We start from the raw sequence: 19,992 nt of genomic DNA, 5'->3' as shown, positions 1-19,992 counted from the left end.
TCTTCAAATCATCTCCTGAACTGTGTAAGCAGCTTGGCTAACGTAATTTCTTCTCTCACTAGAAACGGGTATCAGCTCTATTATCAATGCCTCCAGATCAGATCTTACAACCTGAAAACCACAACAGCATTGGACAAGGAGTCCGTTCCTTGTTGAGAATCCTGAGGGAAAGGGCTGGAGCATCTGGAAATGCTTTAAATGGCAGAGACAGGTCTCCAGCCGCAGCGAGCAAAACCCAATCTGATCACTTACATGTTCATCATTAACTGTGTGGTATGGAGTACCAGGCAGGTAACTCTTATCCTGCCTGCTTTTTACAAGGGCCCTTTATTAAAGTTCCTAAGGCAGTGCCTGGTAAAAAAAAAGAATGAACAATACCAACACATGCGTGTGCAATTTGTAGAAAGAGGGCTAAAATTGAACCTACTGCTTTTAGGTGCAGCGATCCAATGTATCACATCCAGGTTCCACATGTTTCAGTAAATTAAACCGAGGATGAACTATCTATCAATGACAAGGAACTTGGCTTGAAACGGAATATGATCAATTACACACAACATAACGTATTTCTATTATATTCATCAGACTAACTTATTAGCACAATTTGGCATTCAAAATCAACTGCAGTAAGAAAATATGAATTAGTATATAAGACATACTTCTTTCTTTGTGAAGTTTTTTGCAGGTTTTTATAGCAACAAATACATCTTCCGCTTTCACCAGATTTCCCTGCAACAGAAAACAATCAATCAAAAGATGTATAACATCATTTGTACCCTCCTCCGCGCATATTCATATTCAAGGTACTATTGCAGCATTGCATTCACTATTCACTTCATACTTTTCCTTAGGTAAACAATCGTACATTCTCGTATTTATATGGATGGCACCTGGGAATATAAAAGAGCCTGGCCACTGTGACTGCCTCATTTCAAAACAACAAATAATTGTGTTGTTGCACACATTTATCATTGACAGGATAGGTTCTGCTTGAGTAGGAAAGCAGGTCTGGAATTCAACGAATGGCACCTGCTGCAGTAATACGGAAAAACACATTCTTCATAAAGGATACGCTATTTTTCAGAATCCATTTCTCATTTCAGAATAAATACTCATGGGTGAAATAAAACACATTTGCAGTGAGAATTTAAAACAACACATGTTATATTTGTTATCTTCTCACCCGTCCACCTGGTTTGTTTCCTCAGCATGTTTTTGTTACAAAATCCAACGTTCCTGCGTCGCAGCTATTGCGGATGTATGACGTTACAACACATACTTTTACAACGCATACCTTTACAACGCATTTTTTAGAACGCAACATCCATTACAACGCATTCCATAACAACGCATGCCATTACAACGATTTTTTAGAAACTACCTTTACAACGCATTCCATTACAACGCATACTACCTTTACTACGCATACCATTACAACGCATAACATTACATTGCATGTATGGTAAGTATTGGATAGCGTAGGGGTAAAAATTACTATTCTAACTCCAGGCGGGTGCAACAGTAGGGTAAGTGTTGGATAGTGTAGGGGTATAAATTACTATTCTAACTCCAGGGGGGTGCATCAGTATGGTAAGTGTTGGATAGTGTAGGGGCAAAAATTACTATTCTAACTCCAGGGGGTGCAACAGTAGGGTAAGTGTTGGATAGTGTAGGTGTATAAATTACTATTCTAACTCCAGGGGGGTGCATCATTATGGTAAGTGTTGGATAGTGTAGGGGTATAAATTACTATTCTAACTCCAGGGGGGTGCAACAGTATGGTAAGTGTTGGATAGTGTAGGGGCAAAAATTACTATTCTAACTCCAGGGGGTGCAACAGTAGGGTAAGTGTTGGATAGTGTAGGGGTATAAATTACTATTCTAACTCCAGGGGGGTGCAACAGTATGGTAAGTGTTGGATAGTGTAGGGGCAAAAATTACTATTCTAACTCCAGGGGGTGCAACAGTAGGGTAAGTGTTGGAAAGTGTAAGGGTACTATGCGTTTGTAACGTTATGCGTTGTAATGGTATGCGTTGTAATGACATGCGTTGTAGTGGTATGCGTTGTAGTGTCATGCGTTGTAATGGTTGCATTGTAATTGCATGCGATGTAATGGATGTTGCATTGTAAAAGTTTTGTTGTAATGGTAGTACGTTGTAAAAGTTGCGTTGTAAATGTTATTTCCCGCCATTGCCTATACTTGGGCAATTCAGGCCAGACTCCTTCCACCCACTCACAACCCACCACTTTCACCCGATTTAACAAACCATCTACCTACCTCTCCTTCTCCCAGACGCTCGAGACCCATTCTGCGCCTCTTCATTTTGCCCCATTTCCTCCTTCCACAATGAGCACAATAAAACTTGACCACCTTTTATTCTTTGCGCCCATCCTCTTGCTTACTCACTCTCCTCTCCTCAATGGGAGGCACAGCCAGGGGGATTTCACAAACACCCAGAGCTGTGGAACTAGCCAGGTCTTTGCAGAGAAAGGCAACACAAGCTGGTATGTCACACCTCTCCTTTTGGATTTAAATATTTTCAAGAGAGGCTTTAAGAGTATCACAGACATGACTAATGACTCACAAGGAAATAGAGGAGCTTACAAGTTTCGGTCCCCTAAAATCAGTATAGAAATAAAGGCAATTTTATTAAGACCAGAGGAGACTCTCACGCCTCATGAGACTGAGTCGGACACCTTCTCCACTTTAGAGATAATTGGGGCAATGCTATTGGTTCCCAGGTCTGGACGTGAATTAGCACGCAATTACTGAATAGCTCCTCCTTACTGGTGCAAAGGCAGAACTTGAACTATATTGATCCTACATCTTGGAGGGACCCACCCTTCCTATCTATGATAAACTGGTCATAAGTTAGGGAATATGTTATAGGCCGACAGATGCTTCTCGGGGGGGAAGTATGGGGTGGGGGGAGCTCGGGTTTCTGTCATAATGTATTGTGGTTTTGTTTTCTTGCATGCCTGTTGGTTCTTTTCTCTTTCTATGTTGTCACAGAGTCCCATCACACCCCAGCCAGCTATAGCTTCAACACACCCAACCACACATGCATTGCGAGCATCATCTGGCCCTCCTTCACCGTAGGCACGTTCTTAGCTCACATGCATCTCACGTCCCCAAACTTGCCATGGTCCATTATGGTGTTATGTCTTGGAACGTAAACAGTCTTTTAGACCAGATCAAGTGTGCAGTGGTGATGCGGTATGCCCAACGCTACCTACCTTCTATCCTGATGATCCAGCAGATGCACCTGGCGGGCACCAAATGTCCATTCCTAGAACAGCAAGGGTGCGACGGGGTCTACCACGACAGCAATATTGCTGCGCTGCTCTTTCCCCTTGATGGTAGCCCAAATTTGGAAGGATCTACAGGGTCGACATCTCGCCCTAGCGGGTACGATCGAGGGCAGCCACTTGATATTCTCGGTCTTTACGCTACCCCCACAGCACAGGAATCCTTCTTAGCCACACACCTTAATGCCATAGCCCAAATGCTTCAGGGTCTAACTAGTATATGAGGTGACTTTAACGTGGTCCTGGGTCCTGTGATGGACTCTACTGGTCCCCCATCTGAAGCTCGCCACAAAGGGACTGACTCCCCACAAAAATGGGTGTACATTCTAGGTTTATGCGACGTGTGGAGAACCTGGAGTCCTAGACGGAAGCAATACACACATTCCTCAGCAGTACACCATACACACATGCATCGATATGCTTCCTATGCCGGCCACCAATATTTGTCGGTTTCGTTGGTGCAGATAATCTCACGTGGAATTACATTGGCACACCAGACTCAATCAGACGTCCAATGTGGCGACTCAGCGCCTGGCATCTTCAAGATGCAACAATAACTCAGGCTGCAAGACACGAAATAGTGGCATATTTCTACGCAAACACAGGGTCAGTCCCGTCAATGGGTAGTCTCTGGGTGGCATGTAAGGCCACTATTCAGGGACATGACACAAAAAACATCTCCTGACAGGAAGAAAAAGCAAAACACGATTGAGTCCCCCAACTGGAAGCTTGCGCCCTATGCCTAGCGACTCAGCTCTCTGGCACCAACCATAGCGCAATCACCAGGGAATTGACCATGCTTCAGGAAGAGATTAAAAGCAGCTAAGGAAATCTGGTGTGCCTCAACTGCATGAGTATACGGGTGGGAGGGACCTAAACAGCAAGTTGTTATATTGGCTGGCTTCTAGACCCCTGCTCAGACGGATTATACCAGAGATCGCAGACAGCCAGTGCTGTATACACAGTTCCTCCCTAGATATCGCCCAGGTGTGTGCCGACTACTATGCAAACCTGTACAAGGCAGTCCCCCGTCCCGACTCTGAAAAAGCTGCCCCCCCTTCTTGATGAGATACCCTTGCCACGTCGTTCCAGTGCTGAATGACGAGAGCTGGACCAACCCATTACCCTTGAGGAAATTAGAGATGCAGTCTTGGCTATGGCGTCTGGGAAAACACTAAGCCCAGAAGGCTAACATTTGGAATTTTTCACTAAATATAAAGATATCCTGGCACCTCATTTATTGACCCTTTTTGAGGAGGCGACGCAGATGGGCTCCTTCTTCCGAGACCTTGATCAGGTCACTAAAGTGGTCATAACAAAGACGCACCCACCGTTCATTGCCTATGCTGATTGCCAGCCTATCTCACTTATTAATAGGGAGTTTAAGATCTTGTCAACTGTATTGGCCAAAGCAAATACAAGGGGATGAGGGAAGGAGTGCTGAAACTTTTCAGACACTCACCCCAGTCACAGATCTGGGTTGCATTTATCATCGTTCTTTAGCTCACTTCGCCACCCCAGTTTAGACACAGCTATATGCAAATCAGTGTTGACCCTGTGCCTCATGGGAACATTCCAGCCCGAACTGCCAAGCCATGTCTTCCCTGGACTGGAAACAAGCATCCTGGGACCGGTTTCGGGCTAACAGCCTTCATCAGCCAGGCTAGCTTGAATCCAGTGGCAAAGTGAGCAAGGGACTCCTTTCTGGGCATACCCTGCCAACTTAGGTCTAACAAAGCAAACACAAGGAGATGATGGACGGAGCGCTGAAACTTTTCAGACACTCAACCCCAGTCACAGATCTGGGTTGAATCCATCATCGTTTTTTAGCTCACTTTGCCATCACAGTTCAGACACAGCTATAGGCAAATCAGTCTTGACCCTGGGCCTCATGGGAACAGATCAGCCCAAACTGCCAAGCCATGTCTTCCCTGTACCCGAAACAAGCATCCTGGGACCGGTCTTAGGCTAACAGCCCTCATCAGCCAGGCTATCTTGAATCCAGTGGCAAAGTGAGCAAGGGACCCACGTCTGGGCATACCATGCCAACTTAGGCAGGGAGGGTAAAAAAGCAAACACAAGGAGATGATGGACGGAGCGCTGAAACTTTTCAAACACTCACCCACAGTCGCGGATCTGGGTTGTATCCATCATTGTTCTTTAGCTCACTTCGCCAACCCAGTTCAGACACAGCTATATGCAAATCAGTCTTGACCCTGTGCCTCATGGGAACAGGTCAGCCTAACTGCTAAGCCATGCCTTCCCTTGACCGGAAACTGTTCCCATTGGGCACAGGGTCAAGACTGATTTGCATATGGATGGGTTCAAACTGGAATGGCATGGTGAGCAAAAAAACAATGGATTTGGGCCCAGATCTCTGTAGTGGGGTAAATGTATGACATTGTTCTCCATTCTGTCCAGCAGTCGGTTTTGTATTTGTCACCCCGAGACGGACAGGTATGCCCAGATGTGGGTCCTGTGCTCACCATACCACTGGATCCAAGCTATCTTGGCTGATGAGAGATGTTAGCCCGAAACTGGTCCCAGGATGCTTGTTTCCAGTCCATGGAGGACCTGGCCTGGCAGTTCGGGCTGGACTGTTCCCATCAATACCAAAGGGGATGATGGACGGAGCGTTTGAGCAAATCAAACACTCACCCGCAGTCAACTGATCTGGGTTTAATCCATCACCACTCTTTAGCTCACTCCGCCACCCCAGTTCAGACATGGCCATATGCAAATCAGTCTGACCCTGTGCCTCATGGGAACAGTCCAGCCCAAACTGCCAAGCCAGGTCTTCCCTGGACCAGAAGCAAGCATCCTGGGACCAGTTTCTGGCATTTCAGCTGTCATCAGCCACGCTAGCTTGAATCCAGTGGCAAAGTCAGCAAGTGACTCACGTCTGAGCATACCATACCAACTTAGGACGAACAAAGCGATACAAAAGGGGATGAAGGACGGAGCGTTTGAGTAAATCAAAAACTCACCCCCAGTCAACTGATCTAGGTTTAATCCATCACAATTCTTTAGCTCACTCCGCCACCCCAGTTTTGACTGGGGGTGAGTGTTTGATTTGCTCAAATGCTCCGTCCATCATCCCCTTTGGTATTGCTTTGTTCGCCCTAAGTTCGCAGGGTATGCTCAGACGTGAGTTCCTTGCTCACTTTTGAAACACCATTGAAGAACTCTAAAAACTTAAATATAAAATCACATTTACAATGAAGTACAATTCTTCCGCCAAGAAGGTAAAATGGATCTATTACTCCGAATGCATCTCTAATGCCAGTTGCACTGACAAGGTATGTCAATCCCAAGCTTTCTGCAATGTCAACGCAGACACTTTGTTTCAAATGCAAAGACTATGGAACAGCAACACAGGAGCAAGAAGGCTCATATCCAGTCTACTGGACCAAGATGAGTAAGAACACGTTCACTTGCAGACGCCAGACCTTGAACTTCTTCAACTCTCTGACTGCCAATTCAACGAACTGTTGAAGAGACATATGACCTAGTAGGATCCTCAGCAGACTTCCGTCTTGCTCAAACCATCTAGGACATCCTACTATAACATCAGCAAGATCATTCTTTGGAAACTCTTAAAAACAAGCACCAACTCCAACTTCAAGATCCCTTGCATTAGACCACTCTAAAATAACCTCAATCTAGCAGACACAGCTAGCAATCCACTTGACTGACTTCTAATGATCTTATCTTAGGAAAAGTGACTGAAAGAAAGGCCTTTAGACTGCCATTCAACTTCCTGGTTAAAAACAACCTACTTTTAGACCATCAAACGGGGTTCTTTTCCTATAACTAATATTACATAAAATCCAAAACACAGCAAGATGAAAGCTCCTACACTATTGTCTTTCAGACCACATTACACCAGCCCTCCAAATACTTCACTGGCTACCCAGGGCCATCTATGGCAAGGCCAATGCTTGAAACAAGTAAAATCGTAAATGTACGCACAGAAAAAAAAAGGTTTAAGCTAAACTGGCTACTCAGCTGACGTCTTTCTCCCCCACCTCCACACAAGTAGGAACACATCAAACTCCATAACTCGATGTACACTGCTAAATTTCTATTTACTTTTGTATATACCATTAACCATAACTACCAATAGGACATTATGCTATAGGTTAGAACGAAGAAAAAAAAACTGGGGCAGCAAGTGCACATTGGCATAGACAAAGGAAAATGAAAGGCAGCTTTCTCTCCAGAGCTTTGATGGATTAAAGAAAGACTGACCATTTGCTGGGTACTCTCATTCATGACGAAAATATATTGACCAGGGAAATGACCGACCTGTGTGTTACCGATCACATTTTAAACCCTATATTGTTTTACCTACTGTGGAAGTGTTAAGCGATTGTGAAAAGAGAGTGAGTGCGTCCTTGTGTTTATTTTATATCTTTTCTTATTCCGTTATTCAAGTGTTTTCCACTGTAATAAATATGAGTACTGCTTCTTATGTGTTGTCTCGCTTTTTATTCACCATCTGAGAGTATCCATAATTTCACCATACATGGCATGTTTCACAGAATTTCAAATGTTGAGGCAGTTGACACGTGCTTCACCCCAATTTTTTTGGGCCATTAGCCTGACCATTAACCACCAGCGCACGCTGACTTCGGGGATCTAACCCAGGATTTAATACAGATAGATAACCTAATCGACATAATGAATTTCTGACTCACGCACATCGCATCACTATAAATGTGTCACGTGGGACTTCGATCATCGCTATAAATGTGTCACGTGGGACTTCGATTACAAGGATTATTGCTATTTTGAATTACAAGGATTATTGCTACTTTGAATGTTCAGTTTAATATAAGAACCTTGAGAAAGCCCCAGGCTAACGGGGCAAAAAAAATAAGGGGGGGGGACACACGTGTCGGCTGCCTCAACATTTGAAATTCTGTGAAACATGCCCTGTATGATGAAATGATGGATACTCTCTATGGTGAATAAAATGAGAGACAACACATAAGAAGCAGTATTTATTACACAGGAAAACACTCGAATGACGGAATAAGACAATAAATAAAATAAACAGGAGGACGCACTCACCCCGTTTTCACAATTGTTCAACACTGAGGCATACATGGAAGGTCCAACGCTCGAGTAGTGTTCCACCTACAAGAAACAGAAGGGTCATTGATCACCAAGGAGAGTGATTCAGACCTTGAAATCCTAAACTACAAATAGAAGTGTTAAAAAATGTCTGAAGACAGGGGAATATACCACTGATGATGCCAAAAGGTATCAAATAGGATCCAAAAAAGGTTGTAAATGCACAGGAAGTCCTTTCCAAGTGCAAACTAGTTCTCCGGGTAATTTGTCTACTGACATATCTGCTGCATCAAAGTCACTGGGCGAGCTGCAGATCCCGTTCGTTTTTACACTGCATGAATAAACTTCCAAGGAGAGTTAAACAATGCTTGGTGAGATAGGCTGCCCCTGCTGAATGTGATTAAAGAATATAAATGAAGGAGCTGATGAAGAGGTATTTTGTTAGCAAATGTAGACTGTACTTACGCAATGTGGGAGGAAGCTACTGAACATTGTAGCACAATGAGCAGCTTGAGGTGAATTGATGTCAACTGTGCAAAGCTCAGGCACTGGAGTTAATTCTTGTCCATTTCCTTTCTGCCAAATATACAGGGCAATCTGACAAACAGAGAAAGTGTTCATTAAAAAATACATCTTTGCTATTATCTACACAAAAGCGTAATATGTACAGTTATTGAAATGCACATCTCTGCAGACAATAAGGATCTATCTCATTTTGGAGAAAATGACAAAAAGAAGGTTACCAGCCGGTGAAATTCCATTTAGGTGGATTTCCGAATAAGGAAAAGCACCCACCCCTTTTTTCTAAAAAAAATGCTGAGTAATTACCACAAAAGAAAACCTGACAAATGGGACTCCTGGGCTATGCAAAAGGCCTTCGAAAATAAGTAAGGAGAAAAAAGACAGCACTAATGGGAAGGCGAACAAAGCTCTAGGGTGTAAGTGGGTAAGAACGGTAGGACCTTATCGATGGGCAGAGGTTTTAGGGTTTAAATAGGGGTAGTAGGGCCATATTCTAAGAATGTTTAGAGGTGATGGGGCGTGGGCAGACGTAAATGTACTAGGATGTATATATGCATAGAAAAATTGGGTATAGATAAGGTAAGACACAGTTGGATACATGAAGGAGAAAATATACATGGATATGCATAGAGTTACTAAGGTATATGTATGGGCTGACATAATAGGGTGAAGGTAGATGATCAAAGATATAAGTAGAGGTAGAGATAAAAGGGTACAGTTAGTGGTAGAGGTACTAAACTAAAACTAAGTATTTAGGTGCAGGTACCAGGGGATGGGTATGTAGGCAGATTCTTGGGAATACGTAGGAAAAGAGGTACTAAGGTATAGGTACGTTTATAGGAGCTAAGGTATAGGTCAAGGTACTAGTTTGTTGGTAGGGGCACACCCATCAGAAGGTAGGTAGGATTTACTCACTAGGCTATAGGTACGGGATTGAAGAGTTCAATTATAAGAGGGCAAAGCTGTGGTTCAAAAAGGAAGATGAAGAGAGAAAAAAAGAGTAGTGATGTGAATTCCACCTGTCCTATACAAGCAGTATACGAGGAGTGGGAGGAGAGGGGATTTTCCACACAAAAATATATACATCGGGATAACTAAATGATCCTGGAAACAAAAAAATAATGCATGGGATTTTATGGAGTGAACATCATGGGAATGCAATTCAGTTGAAAAAGAAACTGAGCACACATGTTCAATGAAAACGTTTCTCAACATATTTTAAAGACGTTTCTTTCCAGAATCATACACAATCGGCATATACTTGTTAGAGTAGTGTATAATCTTATAGCGACGTAAAGGGAGCATAAGTAGGAAGAAAATGGGAACGTTGAAGAAGGTATGAGGTGAAAGGGGAGAAGTTAAGGAAGAAAGTTATGGCTCAATAAAAGTAAGAGAGAGACAGAGATGGAATAGGGAGTGGATAAAAGGAGGGAATGAGATAGAATAAGTAAAAGAAAGGGTAGAGAACCTAACAAAGAGAGAAAAATTGAGATAGGAACAAAGACATTGACATGTCATTGGAGACAAGAATGGGCATATAGGGGATAGCTACAGCGACAGACATATTTTAAAGTATGTAAATATATAAAACACATTTTTAGGAACGGCATTTCAGCAGCAAAGGTGAGTGGTTTATATGCCACTGCCGAGTTTCACTAAGAAAATCCTGTAGTTACATTCAACTATTCTTCATCAAATCAATAGGTCCCAGGAGGGCACACATCTTTTCCATCAGCTTGTACCCAGCAGAGGCTAAATGTTTATAGAGATTACAGTTAGTTGTGGTTTTTTAGGCATTCAACTCACCGTGATGAGCAGCAGCCTCCATGGTTTCCTCTATCATTTTATACAGATTTTGCTAACGACCTTTGTTTACTGTGTTACGGTTCTATATCTAAAAGTGAATTCGCGCACACTTCTAAGAAATCACTATGGTTTTTTACTGCCACTAAATCCAAACCCTTACCATTCTTATTTTCTCTCTCATAAACAAAGAGAATAACATATTCACAAGTGCATTTCCTCCACAGGTAGCATTAAAGCTTACAGACGAACAACGTTACTCTTTCCCTGACCGAACCCACCCTACAAAAACCTCTTCTGATCTGATGTACAAAATACTGGTTGCAAAATTGTAACCAGTATTTTTCTGGCCAGTTTTGAATTTTGTGAACTAACCCATGTACTAACAGGTCGGTTTGCACAAATCCCATGCGGAGTGAATTGCAATCCGAACTACCACATGAATATTATTAATGAGGTAGGTCGAAAATTGCGAACTAGCCTGATTAGATGTCCTCACAGGGTTGGTGGCATCCTGGTGTAAGCAGACCATCATGTCTGTGATCGCATTTAAACAAAGTGAACTTCTTTTATTTTTAAATGCACAACGTATTCCTTAAAGGAAACAGGGCTGCATTTAAAAAAAAGAGAGAATTTACTTTAAAAATAGAAAAAAAGTCGGCAGTGGTCTCCTGCACCACTGGATACTCCCCAACAAAATGTTTTTAATTTGTAAAGCCCTTTTGTGAATTGTTTACCACAACAACTCAGGAGTAGGTAACTGTTCAATGTTATCCGACAAGATTTCAGTTGCAAAACACTGCTATGTCTCCTAGCTATTTGGAAGGGATGCCTACAATACGTCATTGTCAAATAGCAATTACTTATGGAGTTGCAAACCTGTTTTAGTAATAACTTACTTAGTCCTAAAATGAGGTAAGAACATATTTAAAATGTTTTTACTGTAAAATAGTCCAAATTTCTGTTCGCAACAGAAAAAAACGTTTTGCAGATCAGTCACTTGACACTTGTAGAGAGACTATTTCCACAGGACTAACATGGAAAACGTATTTATTCTTGCAACAAGCTGTATGTCTCAAGTCAGGAATTTCTACCAAATATTTGACCTAGGCTTGTTCCCTCTGCCCTTAGAGACGACATGGGGAGGGGCAGCGGAAAAGTTAGACCTACAGCCACCCCAGGCAGCCCTAAGTTTGCTGTAAGTACAGGTAAGGTGGGAGGGGGGTGTGTCAGCCGATGGCCGAATTTGTTCCGGGGGGAAGGGTGCTGCAGCCCACAGAAGGGGGGATGGTGGTAGTCGACAGACATGAATTGCTCACCACCTTAATGTTCATGCCTTTTTAATTGATTAAGAGGCCCAGCCGTAGCTGTTTGGCTACAGCTCGTTTAAAACAATCATGTGAGAAATTGCTATCGCTGCTAGGATTTCCTGTTCCTGATCATGTACATTTACACTTCACAGAAATTAGTAAGGTGGAGGCACATTTAATTTTTTCACCAAATGTTAGTCACGGAGCTGCAATTACACGATGGTGGGCGATATCAGCAAAGTAATTTCTGCCATGGAGATGTAATACGTCATCTTTTTCTGAATGCAGAGAATGTCAAAGCATGGCCACTTATGCATTGGTAATAAAAGGACACCCAAAAGGTTTTAAACTTCAAACAATGGACATCAATCTGAGTATGAGTTCCTCTGCTAGATTTTGCTGACCTGTTATTTGAAAAATGAGTAAATTACCTCTGACTAAATCTATGAAGAGGAATTTACTTTCCAGATAAAAGAGTTGGTCATGCATTTCAAAGGAAGCACTTACACCAAGCCAGATTGAAGGACCAAACAGGCCAGTACCATGATGTGAGAGAGTAAAAGACTACAAGTACTACATGTAGATGGATAAGTTGTGTGCACTTTCTTAGTTTATGTAACTGTGATATGTTTTAGGTGTTGGGATGGCTTGTTTTCTTTCTTCCGTAGGATGATTCTACTATTTTTACCAAATGATACTAATTAGTAACTTTTGCTTGGATTAAATATCCATCTAAATTATTTTCAAAACAATTTGGATGTAACATTAGGCACATGCCGATTAAACAGCTCTAAAGCTACCATAGCTCTTTAGAGTGTGCAAGGGTCTCATTAGAAAAGCAATGGAGGAGCTAATGAAAAGGATGAAGAAAAATGCAAATATCGGAATAGAAGTTTTCAACACAATTTTGTCTGGATAACCCCCCTCACTACATGATAAAAATATGGTAAGAAGACCTGCTTCCAGATATACTGTTGAGCTAAAATTTATTTAGGGCTGACATGACATACAACATCATTTTTTCACCCAACAAAGAGAAGGTTGGGGAGGTGGGGGGGGGGGGGGGTAGGTGCTGTTAGAGATGTCATTTTTTTTCCACCAATATAACAATCCAATAAAAATGTTAAAATAAGGGGGGCGTGGCCGACTGCCGAGAATGGAGGCAGCTTGAAGCGGGAGCTCCTGCAGGCAAAACGGCCCGCGTTATCTATCCGGACACTAATCCGACTTCTTGCCCGCTCGAAGGAGCGCCTTAGGCTCAGGAACCCAGGCGGCGCTACTTGCTCCAACCCCGGTGGCTCTCTGGCATCGGGAACTGCTCCGTCCAGCGACAAGGATCCGAGGCCTACGCCTGCCTGAAAGCATCGGCCTGTAGTGACCGTGGGACCCGGGCGGAAGTCGACCATCCCCGGCCCGGGCACTGGGACGCTGACCGGTCGCTGCGGCCTTCTTGCCGCGAAAGGTGCGGGACGACGCCGTATTTCCAGCGCGCCCCCCCCTGTGGGGTCTGAGTGAGCAGTACAGGTCGGGGCTCCTACAGACGCTGTCGGGAGACACGGAGCACATCGGCACGGACCGGCAGACATCCCTGGACGCCGGCGGCCGCCATCTTTGGGAAGCCGAGCAACCAGATCCGCCGCTCCTACACCGGGGTAAGGAGATACGGGCCGGGACCCCCCGCCTCCTCCCAGCACTGCTAACAATACGTGACTTACCCCAATTAGGCGCGTCCCGGCTCCAGCACAGAGGCGAGGGGCTGCGGTGACCCGAGTAGGGCCCTGTTAATTTCTGCGATCCTGCGTTGGGGCTACTGCCACAGTAAACAAGAGAGATCAGGCGCACTGCACAGGGGACCCCCCGACACGACCCACTACGGCGGCGCTACAAGGCCGCGGCTGGCAGCGCTATACAACGCGCTGGACACCGGAGCAGTTCCACCACAGACCACATTTGCGGTCCTTGGAGACCATCGTCTTGACCACCGCGACCACTAGATGCGCTGCATCCGGCCCTGATTCGGAGAAGGGGGAGAAAAGGCCACAGTCAACTCCTTGTGCCGGGTGGAGCACACACAGGAAGGCTCGACAACAGTAGAATTCCCGGGGCTCATAGACCGAGTACTGCCCAGCACCCTAGGGCACATTGCTCCTCCATCACTGCGACAACATGGCTGGAAAAGGTACGCGGAGCACGACGACGCAGGCGAAGCTTGACAAATTCGCATACGGCCAACATGCCCATTCACAGACTGGTGGCCGTCACTCAACTGGCACGGCCCTGGAACCGAGTGGTACTCCGAAGGTGACCTTGGAAGACGTAATGAAAACTCTCAACGAGGTCCGAACGACAGTGGGTTCCATCTCCACCGAGGTTACCCTGATGCGGGCGGATTTCCAGAAAATGGCGGAGAGAGTGTCGCAAGTGGAGGTAGTCACCAAATCACTCGTGGAAGATACTTCGGACCTACAAGTAGCTATGGAACGCATGGAAAGAGTCACTAGACAGTTGCAAGAGAAGCTGGACGACCAGGAAGGGCGTTCCCGGAGAAACAACGTCCGCATACTTGGCCTGCCAGAGACGGAGGGTAAAGCTGCAATGGACCTCTACGTCGAGGATCTAATTAAAAACCAACTGAAACCTAAGGGACTCTCGCACTTCTTTTCCGTTGAGAGAGCACACCGAGTTCCTGGAGGAGCGGCCAAGCCTGGGGCCACTCCGCGTCCAGTGCTGGCCAGGCTCTTCAATTTCAGAGACAGGGATGCGATCCTTCAGGCGGCAAGAGTCTCCCCCCCTGTGCGGATACAGAACTCAACCTTGGCATTCTTTCCTGACTACACGGCAGACGTGGCTAGGCGCAGAAAATCATTCACGGAAGTGAAAAAGGCCCTGCGAGACAAAGGCCTGCCTTACTCCATGCTCTTCCCCGCCAAGTTGCGCATAGTGGCAGAAGGAAGAACTTGGTTCTTTGACACGCCGGAGATGGCCAGAGAATGGCTGGATGGCTGGAGGCAGGTGGGCCAGCCCCAGAGGCCGCACAGAGACCGACAGCGCAACCGCAGCGGAAAATCGACGGGACACCCGCCAAGAGACCCCCCGACTGAAGAAGATGTGACGGTGCTGGATTCTGATCTTGAGAGGGACCCACTTGATTCTGGACAACCTATTCAGGGCTGACCGAACTGGGCTGCACGAGACACTGCAGGTTTACAGCCCTTGGGGACTTGACGCTGATGGAGCTGAGTAGGGCGGGCACTGGCCGGTGCCTGTAGGGGTCTCACCAACCCCACGAGCAAGTAAGATGGACGGGGAGGGATTTAAGCACTCTGCCAAGTTGGGGATGCGGGCGGGTTTTCGTCCGTGGTGCAGGGAAGCAGGGAGGGGGTTGGGAAGGGTTGTTATAATGTTATGGTTCTGGTTATTGTTCTCAGTCATCACCACTTCTATGACGGTCGCGGTCACACTACAGACCATACACTCCTGGTACCCTACCGCGAGTCGTCACATAGCACTCACGCTCCACTTCCTCGTATTTGCAACGCTACTCCTGAACCCGAATGGCCCAACAGAATCGAAACACGCCCGCTGAAGGCGGCACGCCGATGGTAGTGGTCTCCCCCTTAAAACTGCTTTCTTGGAATGTAAGAGGCCTAGGGGATAAAATTAAAAGGGGGTTGGTCCTACAAACGATCAAACGTCATGGGCCTGACTTGGTGCTGCTGCAGGAAACACACCTGGCTGGGTCCACCTGCAAAGCACTTGATAGACGAGGATATGCCATGGCAGTCCATGCGGAGTTTACAACAGGGTCCAGGGGAACGGGAATACTCCTTAAGAAAAACTCTTCTTTTATGGTTGATAGCCGCAGAGCGGATGACCAGGGTCGGTTTGTGGCGCTGTGTGGCCAGTGGGAAGGGAGACCCCTCACCGTGGTATCCGTGTATATCCCCCCAGCATTACATTCGACGGCGCTTCCGGCGCTGGGTCAATTTCTTGTTGACCTTCCGGAGGGCGACATGATCATTGGGGGAGACTTCAATGCCATAACAGACCCGCTGCTTGACACCTTTCCTGTGCGGGAGCGCCAGAGAGGGACCTCCACGCTGCCTGGTTTTCTGGCTGCACTGGGCCTGACAGATGTTTGGCGTCAATTGAACCCCACAGCAACTCAGTACACACACTACTCCTCTTCATACAACAGTCTATCCCGTATTGACTACCTTTTCTTTTTGGGAGTGGGACTGGGTTTGGTAGACAAATTAGAAATCCTGCCCAGGGGTATATCTGATCACTCTCCATTATCCCTCCACCTCACCAATAAAGAGAAGAAGCGCGCAAGGCTCTATCCGATATATCCCAACTATTTGCAAGTCCCTGGTATTAGGAAGAAACTCCAACAGGCGTCGACTCACTACTTTACAGAAAATGTAGAATCGGTATCCTCTCCTTCGATACTGTGGGAGGCATATAAAACAGTCCTGCGCGGCGCAGCTATAGCGACTATCACGGGACACAAGAGAGACTCCAGACGTGAACTCACCCAACTAGAACTGGCGTTACACACCGCAAACACTGCACACATGTCGGACCCCACCCCTGACACAGCACATGAGCTACACCTCAAACAGCAGCAGCACCTGGCCCGTCTTACGACGGTCACCAAAGGGCACTTGGCGAACACCGCACACAGGGTATATGATGTAGGAGATAAGGCCGGGAAAATGTTGGCCTGGCTGGACAGAAGGGGGGGTTGCAATCGAGGTATTCAGAGATTATGTACACGGGAGGGCAAATTGCTGACGCACCCTGAACACATAGTAGACACCTTGGCACGCCACTATCAGGGAATCTACACCCCAGACCGGATGGTCACGGACCGGGAGGCATTAGCATCGCTCGACCACATTACTGTCCCCACGCTTTCGCAAGAAGCTCAACAGGAACTGGACGCGGACTTAACAGACACCGAAGTCCAATTAGCAATACAGTCGTTGCAATCAGGCAAGGCGCTGGGTCCTAATGGGATACCCATAGAATGGTATAAAACGTCGGCCTCATTGCTGAGCGCACCCCTACTAAATATGTATAGGGAAAGTTTAGACAAAGCCGAACTCCCTCTAGACCAACGCACGGCCACGATAGTGGCCATTCCTAAGCCAGACAAACCACCGACACTGTGCACCTCGTACCGACCCATCTCCCTGCTTAACGCAGAAGTGAAGATCCTGGCTAAACTCCTGGCTAGTCGTCTAACCAACCACCTACACACCCTAATACATCCCGACCAATCAGGTTTCATGCCGCACAGGAGTACTGCACTGAATCTGCGGAGGGTGCACGGGGTCATGGCGCGGACGCATCTCCTTTCAGAACAAGCTGTCATCTTATCCCTGGATGCCAAAATGGCATTTGATCTGGTCGAATGGAGATACCTATTTGCGGTCCTCGCCCGTATGGGCTTCGGCCCGAAATATATAGCATGGGTGCGGTTGTTGTATGAGTCACCGATGGCGCAAGTAGTGGCCAACGGCCACATCTCACGGCCTTTTCCCCTGGGGCGCGGCACCAGACAGGGATGCCCGCTCTCCCCCCTACTCTTCGCGCTGGTATTGGAACCATTGGCTATTCTGCTCAGAGCGACACCGCTGTTTCGGGGCATCACATGGAGGGACGGGTGGGAAGATAAGGTTTCCCTGTATGCAGATGATATGCTAATCTACATGACCGATCCGAATGAGGGTGTTCCTGCCCTATTGGCACTGTGCGACGAGCACGGGAAAGCATCAGGTTACACCCTGAATTGGTCAAAATCTATACTGTTTGTACTCAAGGGCCCGGAGCCGCTCCTACGAGCTGACTGCCCCCTGCAATTGGCTTCTGACTCGTTTAAATACCTAGGTATTCACATCACCACTACTGCTGCGGACTTCTACACCGCAAACTTGGTGCCACCTTTGGCGCGACTACGCACGGACGTTAAGTATTGGGCCACCCTGCCGCTGACCCTACTGGGACGGGCAGCATTATATAAAATGATGGCTCTCCCTCGATTTCTCTATGTGTTAGAAAACACCCCTCATGTGGTAGCCCCGCGCTACTTCCAGCAAGTTGCGGCGTTGGTAGCTGCTCTGTTATGGGGCAATGGGCCAGCCCGTATAGCACAGGACAAACTGGTGAAAGGCTGGTATGAGGGGGGGATTGCGTTACCCAATCTCCAATTGTATTATTGGGCCTCCCAACTGAAGGTCGTTAATCATTGGATCCACATCTCACGGGATGACCCCGCATATAAGGCAGACTGGTCGCAGTTAGGGACGGACGGCATGCTCTCAGTATTGTATAATCATTCACAGGTTCGGAGATTGATTGGACCGACGTTCCATACGGCGACTCTATGGTATACAGCACAATCCCGACTAGGGTGGAAAGGGAAAATCACCAGGATGACGCCATTGTGGGACGCTAAATCATTGGGGAACTTAAGATCTAGCAAGGGCTTTACGCAATGGGATCAAATAGGGATTTCAGTAGTAGGCGACCTTTGGGATAAGGGTTCGGTGGTTCCCTTCTCGCAGCTACAGCAACAGTATGGTATGGGACCCACTGAAACATTCAGATATGTGCAAATACGACATGCCCTTCTGCGCGCCATTCCACCTGACACCTCGCTCCCGGAATCATCCCCCCTAGAGGACAGGTTACTAACAGACTTTATGGAACAGAAGGCAACATCCCTCACATACAAAAAACTGGTTAATAACCTGGCAGACCCCGCGCAGAAGCTTAGAGAGAGGTGGGTCGGGGAACTGGGAGACATGGATGACACGGAATGGAATGCGGCACTAGCGTCACCAAGAGAAGTGGGCATCTCGGCTAGGTTTAGGCTGGTCCAACTTAAGATCCTCCACCGCACCTATTACACCAGAACACTTCTACACAAGATACACAGGGCACCACACCCCTTCTGTCTAAGAGGGTGCGGGGAGGAGGGAACTTTACTACACACCATATGGGATTGCCCTTTGATCCAGGAATTTTGGCGACAGATAATGCGCACAGTCTCCCAAACAGTTGAGGTGTCACTCCTGCCTGAGCCCCGCAGGTGCCTGCTGAACATTTGGGACTCCACTGACCTGGGTAGATATGGACAACTATGGGTCACGTTGGCTGTGACAGTGGCCAAAAGAGACATTGCTCAAAAGTGGGGTGCTCAAGATTTACCTACCATAGCTGGCTGGATTCGAAATATGGACCTTCTAATGGTGAGAGAACGGGTGGTATACGTGATGCGGGCATGCCCCCGTAAATGGAATAAGGTCTGGATGCCATGGAATAAATATAGGGGCGAACCGTGTGCAGCCCTACCTGAGGATGAGGACCTAGACTCAGAGGAGGATGAGGACTAGAGAGTGAGGGCGGGGTTATGTTACTCTGATTTGTGGAGGGATGGAGCGTGATCACAACATTGCCTTAAACATTGTACGGGATGTGTATAGTGGATGACCACTGTTTTTGAAAGGGTACAACATTGTATTGAAGTGGTGACATTAGTTAGGTTCTTTTTCTTATTTTGTGGACTTAGTTTCTTATCTTAGTCGCACTTACTGGCAACCAACTGCTGTACTAAACGAGGGCATATTGCGAAATGGGGGAGGGCATGGATTATTGCTCGGTGAGTTTATATGCGATAAAGTCGTGATTACTTTTTACTTGCCCTTCTAGTGCAAATGTACTCAGACAACGGACTGCACTGTGATTTATACATATATGAGGTGCACTTTGCGATGCATGTGCAACAGATGGGAAACAATGTTGATGTGAATAACTTCTTTGCAAATGTGACAATAAAGTTTTATTAAAAAAAAAAAAAAAAAAAAAAAAAAAGTATGCACTATTCTAAAAAAAAAAAAAAAAAAAAAAAAAAAAATGTTAAAATAAACTCCTAATAAGAGACAGCTCTACGTCACTGCA

At 46.2% G+C, this 19,992-nt stretch overlaps 1 protein-coding gene across 4 annotated transcripts in view; it reads right to left on the bottom strand.

Annotated features, from left to right (window-relative positions):
* B3GLCT (beta 3-glucosyltransferase) overlaps positions 1–19,992 on the bottom strand; it is a 1,060,368-nt gene that overhangs the window by 357,599 nt on the left and 682,777 nt on the right. For all 4 annotated transcript variants that reach the window (XM_078657144.1, XM_078657145.1, XM_078657146.1 and 1 more), the window contains exons 9-10: positions 8,855–8,986; positions 660–729 (exon numbers count right to left, since the gene is read on the bottom strand). In XM_078657144.1, the coding sequence (XP_078513270.1) occupies positions 660–729; positions 8,855–8,986 (202 nt within the window). The remainder of the gene's footprint in view (positions 1–659; positions 730–8,854; positions 8,987–19,992) is intronic.

Source organism: Lissotriton helveticus, chromosome 8, assembly GCF_964261635.1.
Source record: "Lissotriton helveticus chromosome 8, aLisHel1.1, whole genome shotgun sequence".
NCBI lineage: Eukaryota > Metazoa > Chordata > Amphibia > Caudata > Salamandridae > Lissotriton > Lissotriton helveticus.
The sequence above is the reverse complement of the archived record's forward strand: the minus strand, read 5'-3'. Positions and strand labels throughout refer to the sequence as shown.